The 17,984-nt window shown below is 43.2% G+C and overlaps 2 protein-coding genes across 3 annotated transcripts in view; both read left to right on the top strand.

Annotated features, from left to right (window-relative positions):
* Window positions 1–17,984, top strand: part of LOC122208947 (zinc finger and SCAN domain-containing protein 4-like) — a 197,679-nt gene that overhangs the window by 163,321 nt on the left and 16,374 nt on the right. The gene's annotated exons all lie outside the window — the stretch shown is intronic.
* LOC122208943 (zinc finger protein 211-like) lies at window positions 4,767–16,750 on the top strand. Of its 2 annotated transcripts, none has more exons than XM_042920398.1 (4): window positions 4,767–5,627; window positions 6,180–6,218; window positions 7,049–7,175; window positions 14,658–16,750. In XM_042920398.1, the coding sequence occupies exons 1-4, from the start codon at window positions 5,595–5,597 to the stop codon at window positions 16,124–16,126; spliced, it is 1,668 nt and encodes a 555-aa protein (XP_042776332.1). In that variant the 5' UTR covers window positions 4,767–5,594; the 3' UTR covers window positions 16,127–16,750. The 2 variants fall into 2 exon arrangements, with proteins under 2 accessions (XP_042776332.1, XP_042776333.1); XM_042920399.1 differs by lacking the exon at window positions 4,767–5,627 and adding an exon at window positions 5,728–5,788.

The raw sequence follows: 17,984 nt of genomic DNA, 5'->3' as shown, positions 1-17,984 counted from the left end.
TGCTTAACTGACTGAGCCACCCAGGCGCCCCCAGAGTTTCATTAAGGTAGACTTTCCACATTTCAATATTGGGACGTTTTTTGTAACAAGATAGATTCTTCTCTTATTTTGGAAGATGTGGTTATCTAAAAAACATATCTGAATAACTGGCTGAGCTTAGAAGGGCCTGTAGATTAGGTGGGAGTTACTGTCTCCAGATGGCACAGTGCCCATGTCTCTGTATTTCTGAATATGGAACTCACTTGAATCTGTGACTCCAAAATTTAATAAAACACTTACAAATATTTTAAGAATAAAATACTGGAACAAGAAAAACAATGAATTAAAATGTACTGTCTTAGGGGCGCCTGGGTGGCTCAGTCGGTTAAGCATCCGACTTCGGCTCAGGTCATGATCTCGCGGTCCATGGGAGCCCCGCATCAGGCTCTGTGCTGACTGCTCAGAGCCTGGAGCCTGTTTCAGATTCTGTGTCTCCCTCTCTCTCTGACCCTCCCCCGTTCATGCTCTGTCTCTCTCTGTCTCAAAAATAAATAAACGTTAAAAAAAATTTTTTTTAAATGTACTGTCTTAGAATGAAACATGAGTGGGAAAAATTCATGAAATTATTGTTGGCAGGAAAAATTTATGAAAGCTGCTTTATATAGCTGTTTTATGGTGCAAAATGTCTCTTATACTCAAGAAGAGAAGAGCGTAATAAACCCCATAAAAGAATTATGAGGCTCAAAAATGAAATATTGACTCATAGCCTTCCCATTTAATCTATATCTCACCCATGTTCCTCTGATGGATCATGGAAAATCCCAGGCATGTCATTATACACAATAATAAATAATTATTAATATATCTTTAAAACATGGAATTCATTCCTGAGCAGAATATGTATATGATTTTAACACCTGCAAAAATAACAATAACATCAAATACACAGTCACATTTCACACTTTCCCAATTTTGTCAAAAGAAATATGTTTTAAAGATTTAGACCATTCGAATCAGGATTTCAACTTTGTCCCTGAATGGCATTTACCTGTTTTGTCTTTTAGGCCTCTCTTAATTAATATCTCTCCCTCTTTTATTTTCCTTAGTTTTTCATTTTTATGAAGAATATGGATCATCTGTTTAGAATCATTTGCATCATTCTAGCTAATTGTGCCAATTTGATTTTGTCTCACATATTTTCTTAAATTGCCAATAAATGCATAATTAGCTCTAGAGGATAATCAAATTCAGGTTCAGCTTTTCCTCAAGGATACTTGCAGGGCGGTGCAGTGTCCTCATTGTCCACAACTGGGTGCCATTATGACAAGCTGTAACCCCTTCTGTGACGTAAGGATTGATGAACATGTCCATGTGTATAAGCAACTGTCAATATCAATTTCCCACCAGCCTGGCATCCATTGGCTTCGGCTGCTACCTGGTGATCATTCCGCAGATCTATTACCATATTAGAAGAAGGAAAATGTTAATATCCTATTACTACTTCTGCATTTTCATTTATTTTTTTAAAGTTTTTATTCAAACTCCGGTCAGTTATTATACAATGGAATATTAGTTTCAGGTGTACGATACAGTGATTCAACCCTTCCTATAACACCCGGTGCTCATCACAGTAAGTGCACTCCTTAATCATTTTCATTTAGAGTTCTCCACAGAGAATTTTTCCTCATCCTCTCTTTGATTACCCTGGGACAATTCGTACTGAGAGGATAGGAGAAATGATTCGTATTTCCCCTCCCTTTTTTTCCGGCTCACCGAATAACTAGTCAGTTCCTTAACTTTCTCAAAGCTTAACCACTGTGGCTTTCTATCACTAGAAGTAGGTGGATATTTTTTTTTTTAATTTTTTTTCAACGTTTTTTATTTATTTTTGGGACAGAGAGAGACAGAGCATGAACGGGGGAGGGGCAGAGAGAGAGGGAGACACAGAATCGGAAGCAGGCTCCAGGCTCGGAGCCATCAGCCCAGAGCCCGACGCGGGGCTCGAACTCACGGACCGCGAGATCGTGACCTGGCTGAAGTCGGACGTTTAACCGACTGCGCCACCCAGGCGCCCCAGTAGGTGGATATTTAAAATACTTGCTGTGTTTCAATCTTGTCCAGGTACTTTTCTTCAACGCTCAATGGGTGGGATTTGCTTAATTTGTGTGGAGTGGGATTCTTTTCAAGTTGAATCCTGTGTCATCCTCACCTTAACGTGACTCTGGTCATACGAGAGACTTTCCTTATGTGCTGGTTTGAACAGATGTTCCATCTCAAACAGTTCCTGCCCTAAATCTGGAATTGGCAATTTTTAAATAGACACTAATCTTTTAGTGAGGAACTGCATTTGGAGAACATAGCTTAAGTAACTGGGTTGCTAATTACTCAGGAAAGATTACTCTACTCATCTGTAGATCTGTTTAATGAGAAGAGATAGAATATACAAACATGGTTTGAATCCAATATCGGGCCACTTAATGTTTACTCTTCCAAACAAATTTAAAATTACATAATTTTTACCTAAATTACTTTCCTTTTATTTTCCCTCTTTGATCAAAGCATCAGTTCTTTCTTAAATAATATGCTTACTTATTAATATAAATATGAATATCAATATTTTATTAAAATATGATTATGAGGGGCACCTGGATGGCTCAATCAGTTGAGTGTCTGACTTCGGCTCAGGTCATGATCTCATCGTTCATGAGTTCAAGCCCCACATAGGGCATGCTGTTGTCAGCTCAGAGCCTGCTTTGGATCCTTTGTCCCCCTCTCTCTCTGCACCCCCCCCCCCACCAAAGTAAATAAACAAACTAAAAAAAATTGTTTCTAATGTTTATTCATTTTTGAGAGAGAAAGACAGAGCATGAGCGGGGGAGGGGCAGAGAGAAGGGAGACACAGAATCCGAAGCAGGCTCCAGGCTCTGAGCTGTCAGCACAGAGCCCGAGGCGGGGCTTGAACTCACTAACTGTGAGATCATGACCTGAGCCAAAGCTGGTCGCTTAATGGACTGAGCCATCCAGGCGCCCCAATAAACTTTTTTTAAAGTGTACTTTTTAATGTACTTGAAGTATTAATATTTTGTTCAGATGGATTATAAATTTATTACACAGTCTGCTTTATGTATCTTGTCTCACATTTGTCATTGAATTTGATTGTTTCAATTTCATTTTGATATAATATGTAAAAGTATTTGTATTCGTCCAAAAGTCAAACCTATAACTAAATTCAGTCATGTCTAGTTTTGATTTATGTCCCTTCATACTATTTCATCTCTGCCCCTCTATATCATCATTCTTATGTTTCTAATTCATTCTTTAAGTTTTAATGCAGTTGTATAAATAATGTGTATATACTTATTTATATTCTTATTCCTTCACAGTCATCAAAATAATTGTAGAATACTAAAAACCCTCTAACTCACCTGCCCTTTTTCCCTTACAGATATGTCCTGCAGGTAACTTCAGACATGGTGGAAATAATCTTCATTTGATTTACGGCTCTAAGGAAATATATTGTATGAATGGTTCATTTATTCAAACAGCCTCCTTTATAGGGACATTTAAATTGATTCTACTATAAACCTTAACCACCATACCCATAAGCACATATTCTTAAAATCCATTTAAAGTAAGAAAATGTATTACTGAAAGAGGGGAAATATGTGTGTTACATAGTAAAACAGTAGATATAGCTGAGCAGAAACATGTTTGTTGTTGTTGTTGTTGTTATTGTTTTATCTTTATCCATTCATTTCTGTCTCAAATTAAAATCAGTATCTTCTGGATATGAAGGTGCTGGACATGCCAACTTGGAGATGGGAATTATCTTCCTCAGACTGGAGCTGGGATGCTGGGAAGTTCTGCCCTCCTTTGCCTTTATAACTTCACTTTGCTCACTGGATACAAGTTGAGACCACAGCTCAGATTGTCAACCAACTAGTCTTAGCCAACAAGACTAAGAGCCAAAGACTGACTCTTTTCTCCAGAAGGATCTCACAGACAACGGCAGCTTTTGGATTGAAATATTTCCTGGATGATGCTGGATGTAAACCTGTGTTCTATTTACAGAGTGTCCAGAGGGGTTTCTCTCAGAATGACCCGCCTTCTGAGTGGCTTTTGTTGTCTTTCTTCCATTTTGACTTTAATTGTGAATCCAAAGCAGTGGCTGGTGGACCTCTGTGCCGACAGCTTTATGTTTCCCAGCATTCAGCCCCTTTGTGCTCATTAGCAGTGACACCCATGTCTCTCTGTTCTTCTTTGACTTCTGCACCAGAAATTTTTTTCCTAATCCAGTTAAACTCTTCTGACTTCTGCAAGTGGATCAATTATATCTATATCTATATCTATATCTATATCTATATCTATATCTATATCTATCTATATAATTAGGTGATTATCAGGTACAAAGTATTCTTCTAGAATCAATGATATAATGGTGAACAAGAACAACTTGTTAACTAAGCAAAGCAAGCCTCAGGTTTATGCACAAAGTATGACAACTTGTAGGAATACATAGGAATGCATAGGCACACAGAGGGGTGTATCCACGTGCAAACGGAATTCTAAAAGGATACCATCCTGCAAACATTGCGTTTCTCCCAGAGGTAGAATTATCATCGACTTTCCACTTTTATTTTATAAATGTACATACAGTAGTGCTCCTTAATAAACAATAGTTAATTTTTTATTTTATGCATTAATAATGTAAATGTGTATTGGGGGAAATGTGCATGTATAAAAGTTTTATGTTTTGTAGATAAAAGTGTTTCTCATTGAGTTGGGCACAAGCACTGACTAACAGGAAGAAGGGACCAAGGACCAGAGGCCCAGAGCCCACTAGGATAACCGGCTTCAGAGCTGCCCAGTACCCTTCCTCTTTTTTCTCTGTCCTGGTCCTGTGTGTCCTTTTGGTTTTTGTCCCTGACCCAAGCCAGTGAAGCTCACAAAAATGACCTTCCCACCTCAGGCTGCAGGCATGTAAAGAGCAGTAAGATAATGTTTCCTCGCTTCCAGCTACCAGCGATGATCACTAGAGTTGCCTTCATAGAGTCTGAAATAACGTGGAAACACTTCAGGGATCGGTAGCCCTGACCTTAAAGTGCAGTTAACACTCCCAGGAATTGGCCTGCCACTGTTAAGAAGAAATGAAGTCGCTCCTCGACCTTAGAAGTATGGGGGGGTGTCACTTCCCAGAGGCCTCGCGACGCCGCTGGACCCCTTCTCCGAGACTTTCTGGGGCTCGGCAACCCCTGCCGTTGGGACTACATCACCCTGAAAACTCTGCTTTGAACGGCAGGGGCAATAACCCAATGAAAGTGCAGAAAAGGGACACTTCCGGCAGGGCGTAGCGCCTTGAGGCGGGGCTTCCGCCTTTTCCGTGGCGGTCGTTTTAGCGGTTCTGGGGTCTCCGGGCTCGGCCGGAAGGTGCGGAACACCGGCTTGGGACCCAGGCGACCGACACAGGAGGCACGAGAGGAGGCTTCGTCCCCGCTGTACGGAGGCTGGTCTGGGGTCGGGGACTTCGCTGCCCGCGAGCCCGGCCTGGACACTGCGGAGCCCGCGACCGTCCGGGTCGCTCAGCTGTCATCTCTTCACTTCGCCCACAGAGTCCGATGGCGGCGGCCGCGCGCAGGGACCCGGCTGAGGTAAACGCGCGGCCTCAGACCCTCCCCGCCCCCCCCCAACCCAGACCCTCCAGGCCCGAGCGCGGGGCTCCTGCTCGCGTCCCTGCGGCCCGGGTCCCCGTGTCCGGGCGGGGGAGGCGCTCGCGGGCGGGGGCCCCGTGTCTGAGCGCCGGCGTGACGGGGTGCGGGAGCGGGCTGCCGGGGAAGGGCTGCAGGGGGTTTGAACGGAAACACCCGGAAACCTGGGGTCCATCCTGCTGCCGCAGGAGACGGTTCGGGTTGAGCCGCACCTGCAGTGGCGGGCTGTGGGGTTGAAGCTCCTTTCCTAGAGCCCCGAGAGCAATGGAGAATCGCGAGGAAAAGAGAGACGTGGGTTCGAGATGTTCTCCAACGTCTGCTCGGTAGAACGGGTTGTAGGGGGCGAGGAGGGCACTGAGGCAGAGGGAGGTCTTTTTCCGAGGACACGCAGCCGGCGAGAGGCAGCCCAGAAGCCGACCAGTCAGCCCGGGATAGAAAGCCCCCCCTGGAAAATCGCCAGGGTTCGGTCCCTCAAAGACTCGCCTCTTCCCACAGGTTTCCGTGGTTGCAGAAGTGCTTTGGGAGCCTCCACAGGTAAGTGCAGGTGTATCAGTCCCTCAGTGGCCCTGCCGCACATTTGGTCCAGATCTGTGGCGTCCTGTGACTCTTCACCTGCCGTTCCCCCAGCCCTTGGGTTGGGGACCCTGAAGAATTCTAGCTCAGGGTGGCGCCTAGGCCGGGGTTTATATGGTGGGATTCCCACACGGGCCCATCCGAGGAAAGATATGCGGAAGCTCATTACGAAACAGGTGTCAGGATGTGGAACTGCTTGGGGGTGAGGCTCCGGGAATTAGGCTCCTCCTTTCTTTCTGGTGAGAGCCAAGCGTGGCAGGCCGCCAGTCGAGCTTGGAATGACTGCCTGCGAAGTTAGACATCTATCTGGAGGAGATGGAAGGTCTGGCATCCAATCTAGGTCTTAACACACTCCAGGGGCGCCTGGGTGGCTCGGTCGGTTGAGCGTCCGACTTCCGCTCAGGTCAAGATCTCGCAGTCCCTGAGTTCGAGCCCCGCGTCGGGCTCTGTGCTGACGGCTCAGAGCCTGGAGCCTGTTTCAGATTCTGTGTATCCCTCTCTGCCCCTCCCCCATTCATACTCTGTCTCTCTCTGTCTCAAAAATAAATAAACATTAAAAAAAAATTAAAAACAAAAAAACACTCCAGCTGGTTACAGAGTGGGGCACAGAGTGAACACAGCGATTAGTGGGAGTATAAGGAAGAAGCAGACAGCAGTGATCCCAGAGTCTGGTATCTCGTCTCATTGTGGATCTTGGGAGGAGGGTGAACATGGGATAAATGTGTGGGGATGGGGATTACGGGTCTTCAGGAGCGAGGCCGTTTGTGGTTCATCTGTCTCTATCTTGGCAGGGAAGTGTTACTTTTGAGGACGTGGCCCTATATTTCTCCTGGGAGGAGTGGGATCTCCTGGATGAGGATCAGAGATGCCTGTACCACGATGTGATGCTGGAGAACTTTGCGCTCACATCCTCACTAGGTAAGGCCCTCACGCCCACCCCTGTGCCTAGGCGGGGCCCTGCCTTTCTCCCTTCCAAGCGCAGCTTGGTCTCGCATCTGAACGATGGGTACTGGGCCTTCCTGATTCCCTGGCTGGGTGCTGTGGTTACTAGAGCTGGACTGACTGCATACCCATTTCTCTTCCTTTATTGCCCCAATACCTGCTGCTTTAAACCCTCACAGGGAAGGATTCAGGATCAGTAGTTTTTTTTTTGTTTTTTTTTGTTTTTTTTAATTTTTTTAACGTTTATTTATTTTTGAGACAGAGAGAGACAGAGCATGAACGGGGGAGGGGCAGAGAGAGAGGGAGACACAGAATCGGAAGCTGGCTCCAGGCTCTGAGCCATCAGCCCAGAGCCTGACGCGGGGCTCGAACTCACGGACCGCGAGATCGTGACCTGAGCTGAAGTCGGACGCTTAACCGACTGAGCCACCCAGGCGCCCCTGGGATCAGTAGTTTTGACGGTAGCCTCATGGGTCTTCCCCACTGAATGGTCTAGAATGGTCTTGGCCTCCTTGTGGAAAATCGGTTGACCATATGTGCAAGAGTTTATTTCTGGAGTGTTTATTCCATTGGACTGTATTTGTCTCTATGCCAGTATCACACTGTTTTGACTACTGTAGCTTTGCAGTAAAATTTTAATTAAGAAGTATGACTGTCAGCTTTAGTCTTTTTTAAGATTGTTTTGGCTGTTTGGTATCCTTGAGATTTTTTTTTCTTTTTTGTTTATTTTGAAAAGTTTTTATTTATTTGAGAGAGAGAGAGTTAGGGTGTGAATGGGGGAGGGGCAGAGAGAGGGGGAGAGAGAATCCCAAGTAAGCTCCATGCTGTCAGCACAGAGTCCCGTGCCGGGCTCAAAGTCACAAACCGTGAGATCATGACCTGAGCTGAAATCAAGAGTCAGAAGCTTAACTGAGCCACCCAGGCATCGCTCCATGTGAATTTTTCCATTACTACAAAAAAAAATTGGAATTTTGATAGGGATTGCATTGACTCTGTAGATGGTTTTGAGTAGTATTTGACATCTTAACAGTATTAAATCTTTAATCCATAAATATGGATGTATTCCCATTTATTAATATTTTCTTTAATTTCTTTTACCAGTGTTTTGTACTTTATTGTGTTCAAATTTTTTACTTCCTTGGTTTAGTTAATTTCTAAGTATGTTATTCTTTTGATACTATTATAAGTGGAATTGTTTTCTTAGTATCCTTTTTAGATTGTTTATTGTTAGTGTATAGAAATACAGCTGAATTTTTTTATGTTCTATTTGTGTCCTGTTGTTTTGTTGAATTCATTTATTCTGAACATTTTTTAAACCTTTAGGCCTAGTTTTCTGTGTATAATGTATTCATAAGCAAAGATAATTTTACTTCTTCCTTTCCTTTTGGATGACTCTCCTCTTTTTTTCCCCCCTTCTGTCTATAACTTCCAATATCATTTTGTATAATTTTCTTCTTCCTGATCTTGGAGGAAAAGCGTTCACCATATTAGCCATGGGTTTTAATCTTTTGCTTTTATTATGGTAAGGTAGTTTTCCTCTGTTCTTAGTTTGCTGACTGTTTGCATCGTCAAAGGGTGTTAAAATTTTGATAGATGCTTTTTTGCATCAGTTGAGATGATCATATAATTTTTTCCTCATTCTGTAATAGGTTGTATTTTAATGATTAATTTTCGTATGTTGAACCATCCTTGCATTCTAGAAATAAGTCCCTGTAGGTTGTGGTGTATAATCCTTTACTGTGGCTGCTGAATTCAGTTTGCTAGTATTTTGTTAATGATTTTTTTTGCATTGATGAATCAATTATATTGGTCTGTAGTTTCCTTGTAGTGACTTTGTCTGTTTTTGATAAAGATAGGTGTTATTTCTTCATTAAGTGGTTGGTAGAACTCACCAGTGAAGCCATCAAGTCCAGGACTTTTCTTTGTCAGGAGGTTTTTGCTTAGTGATTCAGTCTCCTTACTAGTACTCTTTTATAATCTATTTTATTCCTGTTGAACTGGTAATAATGTCCCCATGATAATTTTTTATTTTACTATTTTCAGTCTTCCTTTTTTTTCTTTCTTTTTTGCCATTCTAGGGTAATGTTTGTCAACTTTTAAAGATTTTATTTATTTAGTTAGTTATTTTTTTTAAGTTCATTTTATTTATTTTGAGAGAGAGAGTGGGGGAGGGGTGGAGAGCGAGGGAGAGAAAAGGTCCCAAGCAGGTTTCTTGTTGTCAGTACAGAGCCCAATTCGGGGCTTGATCTCATGAACTATGAGATCAGGACCTGAGCCAAAATCAAGAGTCAGATGCTTAACCAACTGACCCACCCAGGCGCCCCTTAGATTTTATTTTTGAGTAATCTCTAAACCCAGCATGGAGCTCAAACTCACAACCCTGAGGTCAGGAGTCACTTGCTCCACCTGAGCCAGCCACGTGCCCCATTTGTCAATTTTGATAGCTTTGAAAGAACCAGCTTTCAGTTTTGTCACTTTTTTTTTCTTTCGTGTGTTTCTTATCTCTGTTTATCTCAGCTCTAATCTTTATTATTTCTTTTTTTTTCTGCTAGCATTGGGTTTCTTTGCTCTTTTTGTAGATCTTTAAGTTGTAAAGTTAGGCTGTTGATTTGAGATCTTTTTTTTTTTAAGTGTATTTTTTTGAGAGAGAGAGCATGTGAGCTAGTGGGGGAGGGGCAGAGAGAGATGGAGCGAGAGAGACAGAGTCAGAAGCAGGCTCCAGGCTCCGAGTTGTCAGCACAGAACCTGACACAGGGCTTGAACCCACAAGCTGTGAGATCACGACCTGAGCCAAAGTGGGACGCTTAACCAACTGAGCCACCCAGGTGCCCCTTTCTGCTTTTTTAATATAAGTGTTTGTAGCTATAAATTTCCCTCTTAGTGCTGCTTTTGCTGCTTCACATAATTTTTGCTAATACTGTGTTTCCATTTTCATTTGTCTCTGCATATTTTCTGATTTCCCTTGTGATTCTTCTTTGACCCATTGGTTGTTTAAAAATGATTTAATTTCCATAGGTTAGTGAATTTTCCAGTTTTACTTCAGTTTTTGATTTCTAACTTTATCCCATTGTGGTTGAAAAGATGCTTTGTGTGATTTCTGTCTTTTTAAATCCAATGACACTTAATTTGCAGCTGAGCATATGGTTGATCCTGCAAAATGCCCCCTGTGCAGTTGAGAAGAATGTATATTCTATTGCTCTTGGGTAGTGCATTCTGTATATTCTGCTAGATCTAGTTGGTTTATGGTGTTGTTCACGTCCTCTATCTCCTTACTTCTGTGTGTTTATTCTATATTATCGAGAGTGGGCATTAATGTCTCCAACTATTATTTTAGAACTATTTCTCTTGTCAAGTGTCAGTTTTTGCTTCATAGGTTTTGATGGTCTGTAATGTAACAGAGATCTTTATTTGGTCATAGGTACATAAATGTTTATAATTGTTACATATTTGTGTTTTATTTTCTTTAAAAAATTTTTTTAAATGTTTACTTACTTTTGAGAGAGAGAGAGAAAGAGACAGAGGTGTGAGCAGGGGAGGGGCAGAGAGAGGGAGACAGAATCCGGAGCAGGCTTCGTGCTCTGTGCTGCATCTCAGCAGGCAGCGCTCTGTGCTGACACGTGGCTCGAACTCACAGACCGTGAGATCATGACCTGAGCCGAAGTCAGACGCTTAACCAACTGAACCACCCAGGAGCCCCTATTATATTTTCTTACGTATTGAATCTTTTATTAATACAGTGTCTTTCTTTGTCTTATAACCATTTTCGATGTAAAGTCTCTATTTCTGGTATTGGTATAGCCGCCCCTACTGTCTTTGGATTACTGTTCACATGGAATATGTTTTTCCAAGGTTTCACTTTCAACTTTTATTCATGTCTTTGGGTATAAAGTGGGTGTCTTACGAGCAGCATATAGTTGGATCGTGTTCTTATCCATTCTACCAATTTTGTCTTTTGTTTGCAGAGTGTAATCTATTTAGATTTATAGTAATTACTGATGAGGAGGGACCTCTGTCATTCTGCTGTTTGTTTTCTGTATGCCTTATAGCTTTTTTGTCCCTCATTTCCTGCATTACTCTCTTTTCTGTTCAGATGATTTTTTTGTAGTGAAATATTTTAAGTTGGGTGTTTTGTGTGTGTGTGTGTACTTTCTGGATCTCTCTCTCTCTCTCTCTCTTTTAGTTAACCATGGGATTATATCTAATGTGCTAAAATTATAACACAGAGTATGAATTTATGTCAGCTTAGCTTCAATCATATTTTTTAAAATTCTTCTTCTATACAGATTTGTCCCTGGTAGTTGTTGATGTCACAGAATTACATCTTCATATGTTGTATGTCCAAAAATTTAGAGCAGTAATTATTATGTATGGATTAATCTCTTAAATGTCAAGTTACAACACAATTAGCTTTTGTAATTGTCTGTATTTAATTTAACAGAGATCTTGATTTGGTCAGATGGCTTTGAGTTACCATCTAGTGTCCTTTCATTTCAACCTGAAGGACCACCTCTAGCATTTCTTGCAGGACACATCTAGTAGTAAAGAACTCCCTTGGATTTTATGTATCTGCAAGGTCTCAATTACTGTGTCATTTTTGGAGGATGTTTTGCTGGTTATAGAATTCTGGTTGACCATTTTTTTATTTCAACACTTGAATATAGCAACCCACTGCCTCTGGCCTCAGTGGATTCTGATTAGAAATTTGATCATCTTGTTGGCGATCCCTTGTATGTGATAATCACTTCTATATTGCTGCTTTTAAGATTCTCTCTTTGCCTTTGGCTTTTGACACTTTGTTTATAATGAGCCAAGTGTGAGCCTTAGAGTTTATCCTGGTCGGAGTTCACTGAGCCTCTCAGATGTTAATATTTGTCTCTTCTGTCAGATTTGGGAAGTTTTCAGGGATTATTTCTTCAAATAACCTCTGTGTCCTTTCGTTTCTCTCTTTTTCTTCTAGACTAATGCGTTGCATATATTGGTCTAGTGATGGCATCCCACAGGTTCTTTTGTTCTGTTCACTCCTGGTCGATGCTTTTTCTTTCTTTTCCTCAGATTCACTATCTTCAGGTTCACTGATTGTTTCTTCTGCCTACTCAGAGCTGCTTTTGTATCCCTCTAGTGACTTCTTTCATTCAGTTATTCTACTTTTAAGTCCCAGAATATCTTTTTGATTGTTTTTTATGTTCCCTATCTCTATTAATATTTCTCTTTTGGTCATGCAACATTTTCTTGACTTTGTCCACATTTTTTTTTTTTTTTTTTTTTTTTTTTTAGCTCTTTGAGCATCTTTTAGACAGTTGTTTTGAAGTCTTTGTCTAATTGCGGCACCTGGGTGGCTCAGTCGGTTAAGCATCCGACTTTGGCTCAAGTCATGATCTTGTGGTTCGTGGGCTCAAGCTCTGTGTCAGGCGCTGTGCTGACAGTTCAGAGCCTGGAGCCTGCTTTGGATTCTGTGTCTCCATCTTTCTCTGCCTTTCCCCTGCTTGTGTGTGCTTGCGCGCGCGCTCTCTCTCTCTCTCTCTCTCTGTCAAAAGTAAATAATAAAAACATCAAAAAAAATTAAAGTCTTTGTCTAATAAGTACACAATGTGGTCTTTCTCAAGGACAATTTCTCTTGAATTTTTTTTCCCTTAGAATGTGCTAAACTTTTCTGTTGCTTTGTATGTCATGCGATTTGTTATTGTTGTTAAAAACTGGACATTTGGAAGTTGCTTTTTGTTTGTTTAATGGTTGTGGGGTGTCTGTGCTGGAGATCAGTCTGAGGTATAAACTTAAGGTCTTCTCTGTTTTTTTCTGAGACTGTGCCTTTCCCTGGGCATGTATGATGATTTTCTGTATTCCCCCATATATGTGATTGATTTTGAACATCCTAGTCCATGAATTTTTGCTTCCCAAAAGGGGAATAAGAGAAACATGATGAAGGGAGGGGAGTAGAGGGGATAGATGTCTGTCCTTTAAATCCCCTGTAAAATCATTTTAGCCAGTGAGGGAGAGGCTTTGCAACAATGGCTGCCCATCTGTCGTCGCACCTCCAGTCATTAGAAGCAGTTTGGGCACAGATCTGTGGTGCCTGGAGGAAGGGGTCCCTGTTGCCCACCCTGGCTCTAGCAAGCTGCTGCAGAATATGTGTATGGCTGCCTGCTCTGGGGCTCAGAGCTGGAGGAGTTGGGAGGTGGATAACCTATACAATGCTAAGAGCTGAGATTGAGCAATTAAAGCAACTTAGCGTATTGTAAGCCTTCAGTAGACTCTAGAGTTGCAATATAGTTATATCAGATTGATTCTGTCAGTGCCTTTGTGGTCCAGTGAAGAGACAGGTTCCTGGTGCTTGTTGTCCCACCATCTTCCCCCTAGCTGGGCCTGCAGGTACTGTTTGTAGTATCTTTCCTGTGACCGGCTGTGTGCTGAGTTGTTCCAGGCCAGTATTGGCCACTGACCCGTCCTGTCTTTCCCTTAGGATTTGGATCCTCCAGGTCTCTTGCTGGGCTCGTCCAGGTCTCTTACTCAGCTGGGGCTGGGGGAGGAGTCCTCTGTGCTTCCCAGGATGGACATAGCTCCAGTCTCCATGAGATGGGCCCAGAGAGGGCCTGACTCAGTTGAATGACAGCTGGGGGAGAGTGTGATATCAGAGCTGTGTTCAGATGACACCAGGAACCTATCGTATGTGACTTGTGTTTTGGGGCCACAACTCACTTCCATCTCACCATCTCCATTCTTGACCTTCGCTGATGTCAGTTTTAAAAATGTTTTATTTATTTTTGAGAGCGAGAGAGACAGAGTGCGAGTGGGGGAGGGGCAGAGAGAGAGGGAGACACAGAATCCAAAGCAGACTCCAGGGTCCCAGCTGTCAGCACAGAGCCCGACGCGGGGCTCGAACTCACGGACCGTGAGATCATGACCTGAACTGAAGTCAGACTGACTGAGCCACCCAGGAGCCCCTGCTGATGTCATTTTTATTCTTTCTTCAGTCCTGGGCTAATGCCCACTTCTCTGGACCTTTTTTCTCACTCATTCTTCACACTCGTCTCTCCACAGTGCTTTCCAGCATTGTCGTATTCTACAGTATGCATATATCTTTTAATAATTCTTGAAAACCAGTTACTTTCTTACAGTCATATTTTCCTACATATGGACATAGACCTCTGCACAGCATCACGTGTCCCCAGTAGATGTAATCCAGCTAAAAGACATTGACAGTAGAACAAGTTGTAGAACGTGTTTCACCCCTGGCCCAACCCTTTCCTTATATGCTGTGCCTAGTGAGGCCCTCCCAATTCTGCGACCTTGGCATTCCAGTAGTGCAAAGCAGCTGTGTCCAAAACCTAATCCCAACTTCCTTTGCCTGAAAAGAGTTCTATATTCTGGTTCTGTAGTGTGTCAGATGTACCTTTGTGATGGGTCTTCCTCCTTCCCAGTAATGTCAACTTGTACTTCATCAGAACACTTCTGTGCTTTCAGGTTGTGGGCACGGAGTGGACGATGAGGAGGTACCTTTGGAAGAGAGCATTTCTGTAGGAGTGTCACAGATCAGGACTCTTGAGGCAGATTCACCTCCCCAGGAGGCCCAGCCCTTTGAGATGCACGGCCCGATCTTGAGAAACATTCTGCGCTTGGCTGAGCACCAGGAAACTTATCCTGGGGAAAAACCGTATACGTGTGGGAAACAATTCTGTTTAGCTGCCAACCTTCAACAGTACGAGGGGCAGCACACTAGAGAGGTTCCCTTCAGAAGTTTTGTGGACAGAGCCTCGTTTATAAAGAGCTGTACAGTCCATGTGTCAGAGAAGCCCCCTACCTGTGAGGAGACAGGGAAGGACTTCTTAACCAGCATGGGATTTCTCCAACAACAGGTCACTCACACTGGGGAGAAGCTGAACAACGAGTGCGGGGCTATCTTTCACAATGGAAAAAGTCGTCACCACTGTGGAGAATGCAAGAAAGCCTTCAGCTGCACAGACACACTTGCTCAGGATCAGAGAGTCCTCACTAGAGAAGGGCTTTATGAATGTGGCAAATGTGGAAAAGCCTGTACCCGAAGATGTAACCTCATCCAGCACCAGAAAGTCCACACTGGAGAAAGACCTTATGAATGCAGTGAATGTGGGAAATTCTTTACCTACTACTCCAGTTTCATTATACATCGGAGGGTTCATACCGGAGAAAGGCCCTATGAGTGCAGTGAATGTGGGAAATCCTTTAGCCAAAGCTACAGCCTCAATAGCCATAGGAAAGTTCATACTGGAGAGAAACCTTATGAGTGCAGGGAATGTGGAAAATCCTTCAGTCAAAGGTCCAACCTCATTCAACATCAGAGAGTTCACACTGGAGAAAGGCCTTATGAGTGCAGTGAATGTGGGAAGTCCTTTAGCCAAAACTTCAGTCTCATTTACCACAGGAGAGTTCACACTGGAGAAAGGCCTCATCAGTGCGGCGAATGTGGGAAATCCTTTAGCCGAAGCTCCAGCCTCATTCACCACAGAAGACTTCACACTGGAGAAAGGCCTTATGAGTGCACTAAATGTGGGAAATCCTTTAAGCAAAGTTCCAGCTTCAGTTCACATCGGAAAGTCCACACAGGAGAAAGGCCTTATGAGTGTGGGGAATGCGGAAAATCTTTTAGCCATAGCTCCAACCTCAAGAACCACTGGAGAGTTCACACTGGAGAAAGGCCTATTGAGTGCAGTGAATGTGGAAAGTCCTTTAGCTGTAAATCTAACCTTGTCAAACACCTGAGAGTCCACACTGGAGAAAGGCCTTATGAGTGTGGGGAATGCGGAAAATCCTTTAGCCAAAGCTCCAGCCTCATTCAACACCGGAGAGTTCACACTGGCAAGAGGCCTACTGAGTGCAGAGAATGTGGGAAATCCTTTAGCTCCAAATCTGACTTCATTCAACACCAGAGATTCCATACTAGAGAAAGGCCTTAGGTGTACAGGGACATGTGGTTTCCTTTTAGATAATTACACTGGAGGAGGGAAGTTGTGAAGAAGCCATCTGGCAAATTTAAGCCTATATGTCTGAAAATTCATAGTGGGGAGATCCAAGTGTGTGAGAATCTATAAGGAGCTGTGTTACACTTTCTAACCTGTCCAGGGCTTTTGCCAGATTTATGTCACTGCCGGTTTCTGTGGCAGAGTTTTGTCCTGTCTACCACTCAGCAGGTTCACACAGTGTGCATCAGTTACCACCACAGTGTGCTCAGGGAAGCTCCCCCCTTTGCTGGAGGAAATCATGATTAGTCTTGGCCCTTATAGGGTCTTCATTCTCTTCTCTTGTAGAAGTTAGGGCACGGCCCTGACCCAGTTTGGGCCCAGTGGACCCAATCTGAGTTCTGCCAGTAACTTGCCGAGAAGGACTGCATTTTCAATGTGTTAGTTTTGTGTGACACTCACCTTGGATTTTCCTATCTTCCAAGTCACCAACCTGGGAATTCCCTGCCTCATACTGCTTTGGATTTTGCAATAATGAAGACATTATTGCTGGGGCGCCTGGGTGGCTCAGTTGGTTAAGCGTCCGACTTCGACTCAGGTCATGATCTCGCGGTTTGTGAGTTTGAGCCCCACGTCAGGCTCTGTGCTGACAGTTCAGAGCCTGGAGCCTGCTTCGGATTCTGTGTCTCCCTCTCTCTCTGCCCCTCCCCTGCTCATGCTCTGTCTCTCTTATGTCTCAAAACTAAATAAAACATTTAAAAAAAAAAAAAGACACTATTGCTTAAGCCACCTTTGATCTTGGGGTTCTATGCACTGCGTGAGGTGATTTGAAAACACCATTAAGGAGTTTAATGCCAGCATTAAGGAGTGAACCGCTTTCGTGGGGTTCCCAGTACTTTGTGTGCCTCAGAGATGACAGTTTGATGAAAGAATATAGCTCTCTTTCCAGCTTTGGCCTAATTTATGCTGTTTCCCAAGGTATCCTAGGAAAGACTGCAGGGCCTTGTCTTAATTTGGGGACTGGGTATCGAGATTTTTTGGTGGGCTCAGAACACTGAAGAGTCAGGAAGTTCACAGCATCCAGTGCTTCTGAGAACAACATGAATTGTTTTTCTTTTTCACGGTGGATGTCCCATAATGCTCAGTGTTGATGGAATTCTCTGCCCCAGTCCTACAAAGGAGCCATGTGCCCTGATACCCAGAATTCACTAGGCTAGTGTCATGGTAAGAATACAGGGCCCTGGGGCAACTGTAATTGGTATAGAAACACTGCAGTGGAGGGGACTGCAGCTAAGTAGACAGGACATGCCCCTTCTAAAATTGTATCAGAATGCTCCGATGACTGTGAATCTGCAGTGTTAGTGTGCACAAATCCTCAGGACCTCCAGGTACATGCATCTTTGCAGCTGAGGTTTTTGTCAAAGAAAATCTTGGTTTTGTGGATTCCCATAGGCGTTCTGGTACGTTCACCTAAAGGCCATTTCTACGCAGATAGGAAAATAGGCATACAGAGAAAGGAGATCCCTTAATCTGTTGATGTGGCTCTGTGACTGAGCCAGCATTCTTGTTGACTCAGGTGGAATAGATTTAACTGCTCATAAATATTTGCTACCACTGAAGGCAAATCTGCTTTTCCAAGGTCATCAGGCAAGAGATAGAGTCAACATAGGGCCGCCAAACCTAATTTTATGAAAAAGTGGAAGATCTAAGGGTGGTTTTTTTTAAACTCTTTTGTAGAACTTTATTCAGGTATAGTTGACATGCAATATATTGCACCTATTTGAGGTGTACAGTTAAGTTTTGACATACGCATAAACCCACAGAACCTCATCATAATCATAATGAACATGTCCAT

Source organism: Panthera leo, chromosome E2 (assembly GCF_018350215.1).
Source record: "Panthera leo isolate Ple1 chromosome E2, P.leo_Ple1_pat1.1, whole genome shotgun sequence".
Taxonomy (NCBI): Eukaryota; Metazoa; Chordata; class Mammalia; order Carnivora; family Felidae; genus Panthera; species Panthera leo.
Note: the sequence above shows the minus strand (reverse complement) of the source record. Positions and strands in the feature narration are given on the sequence as shown.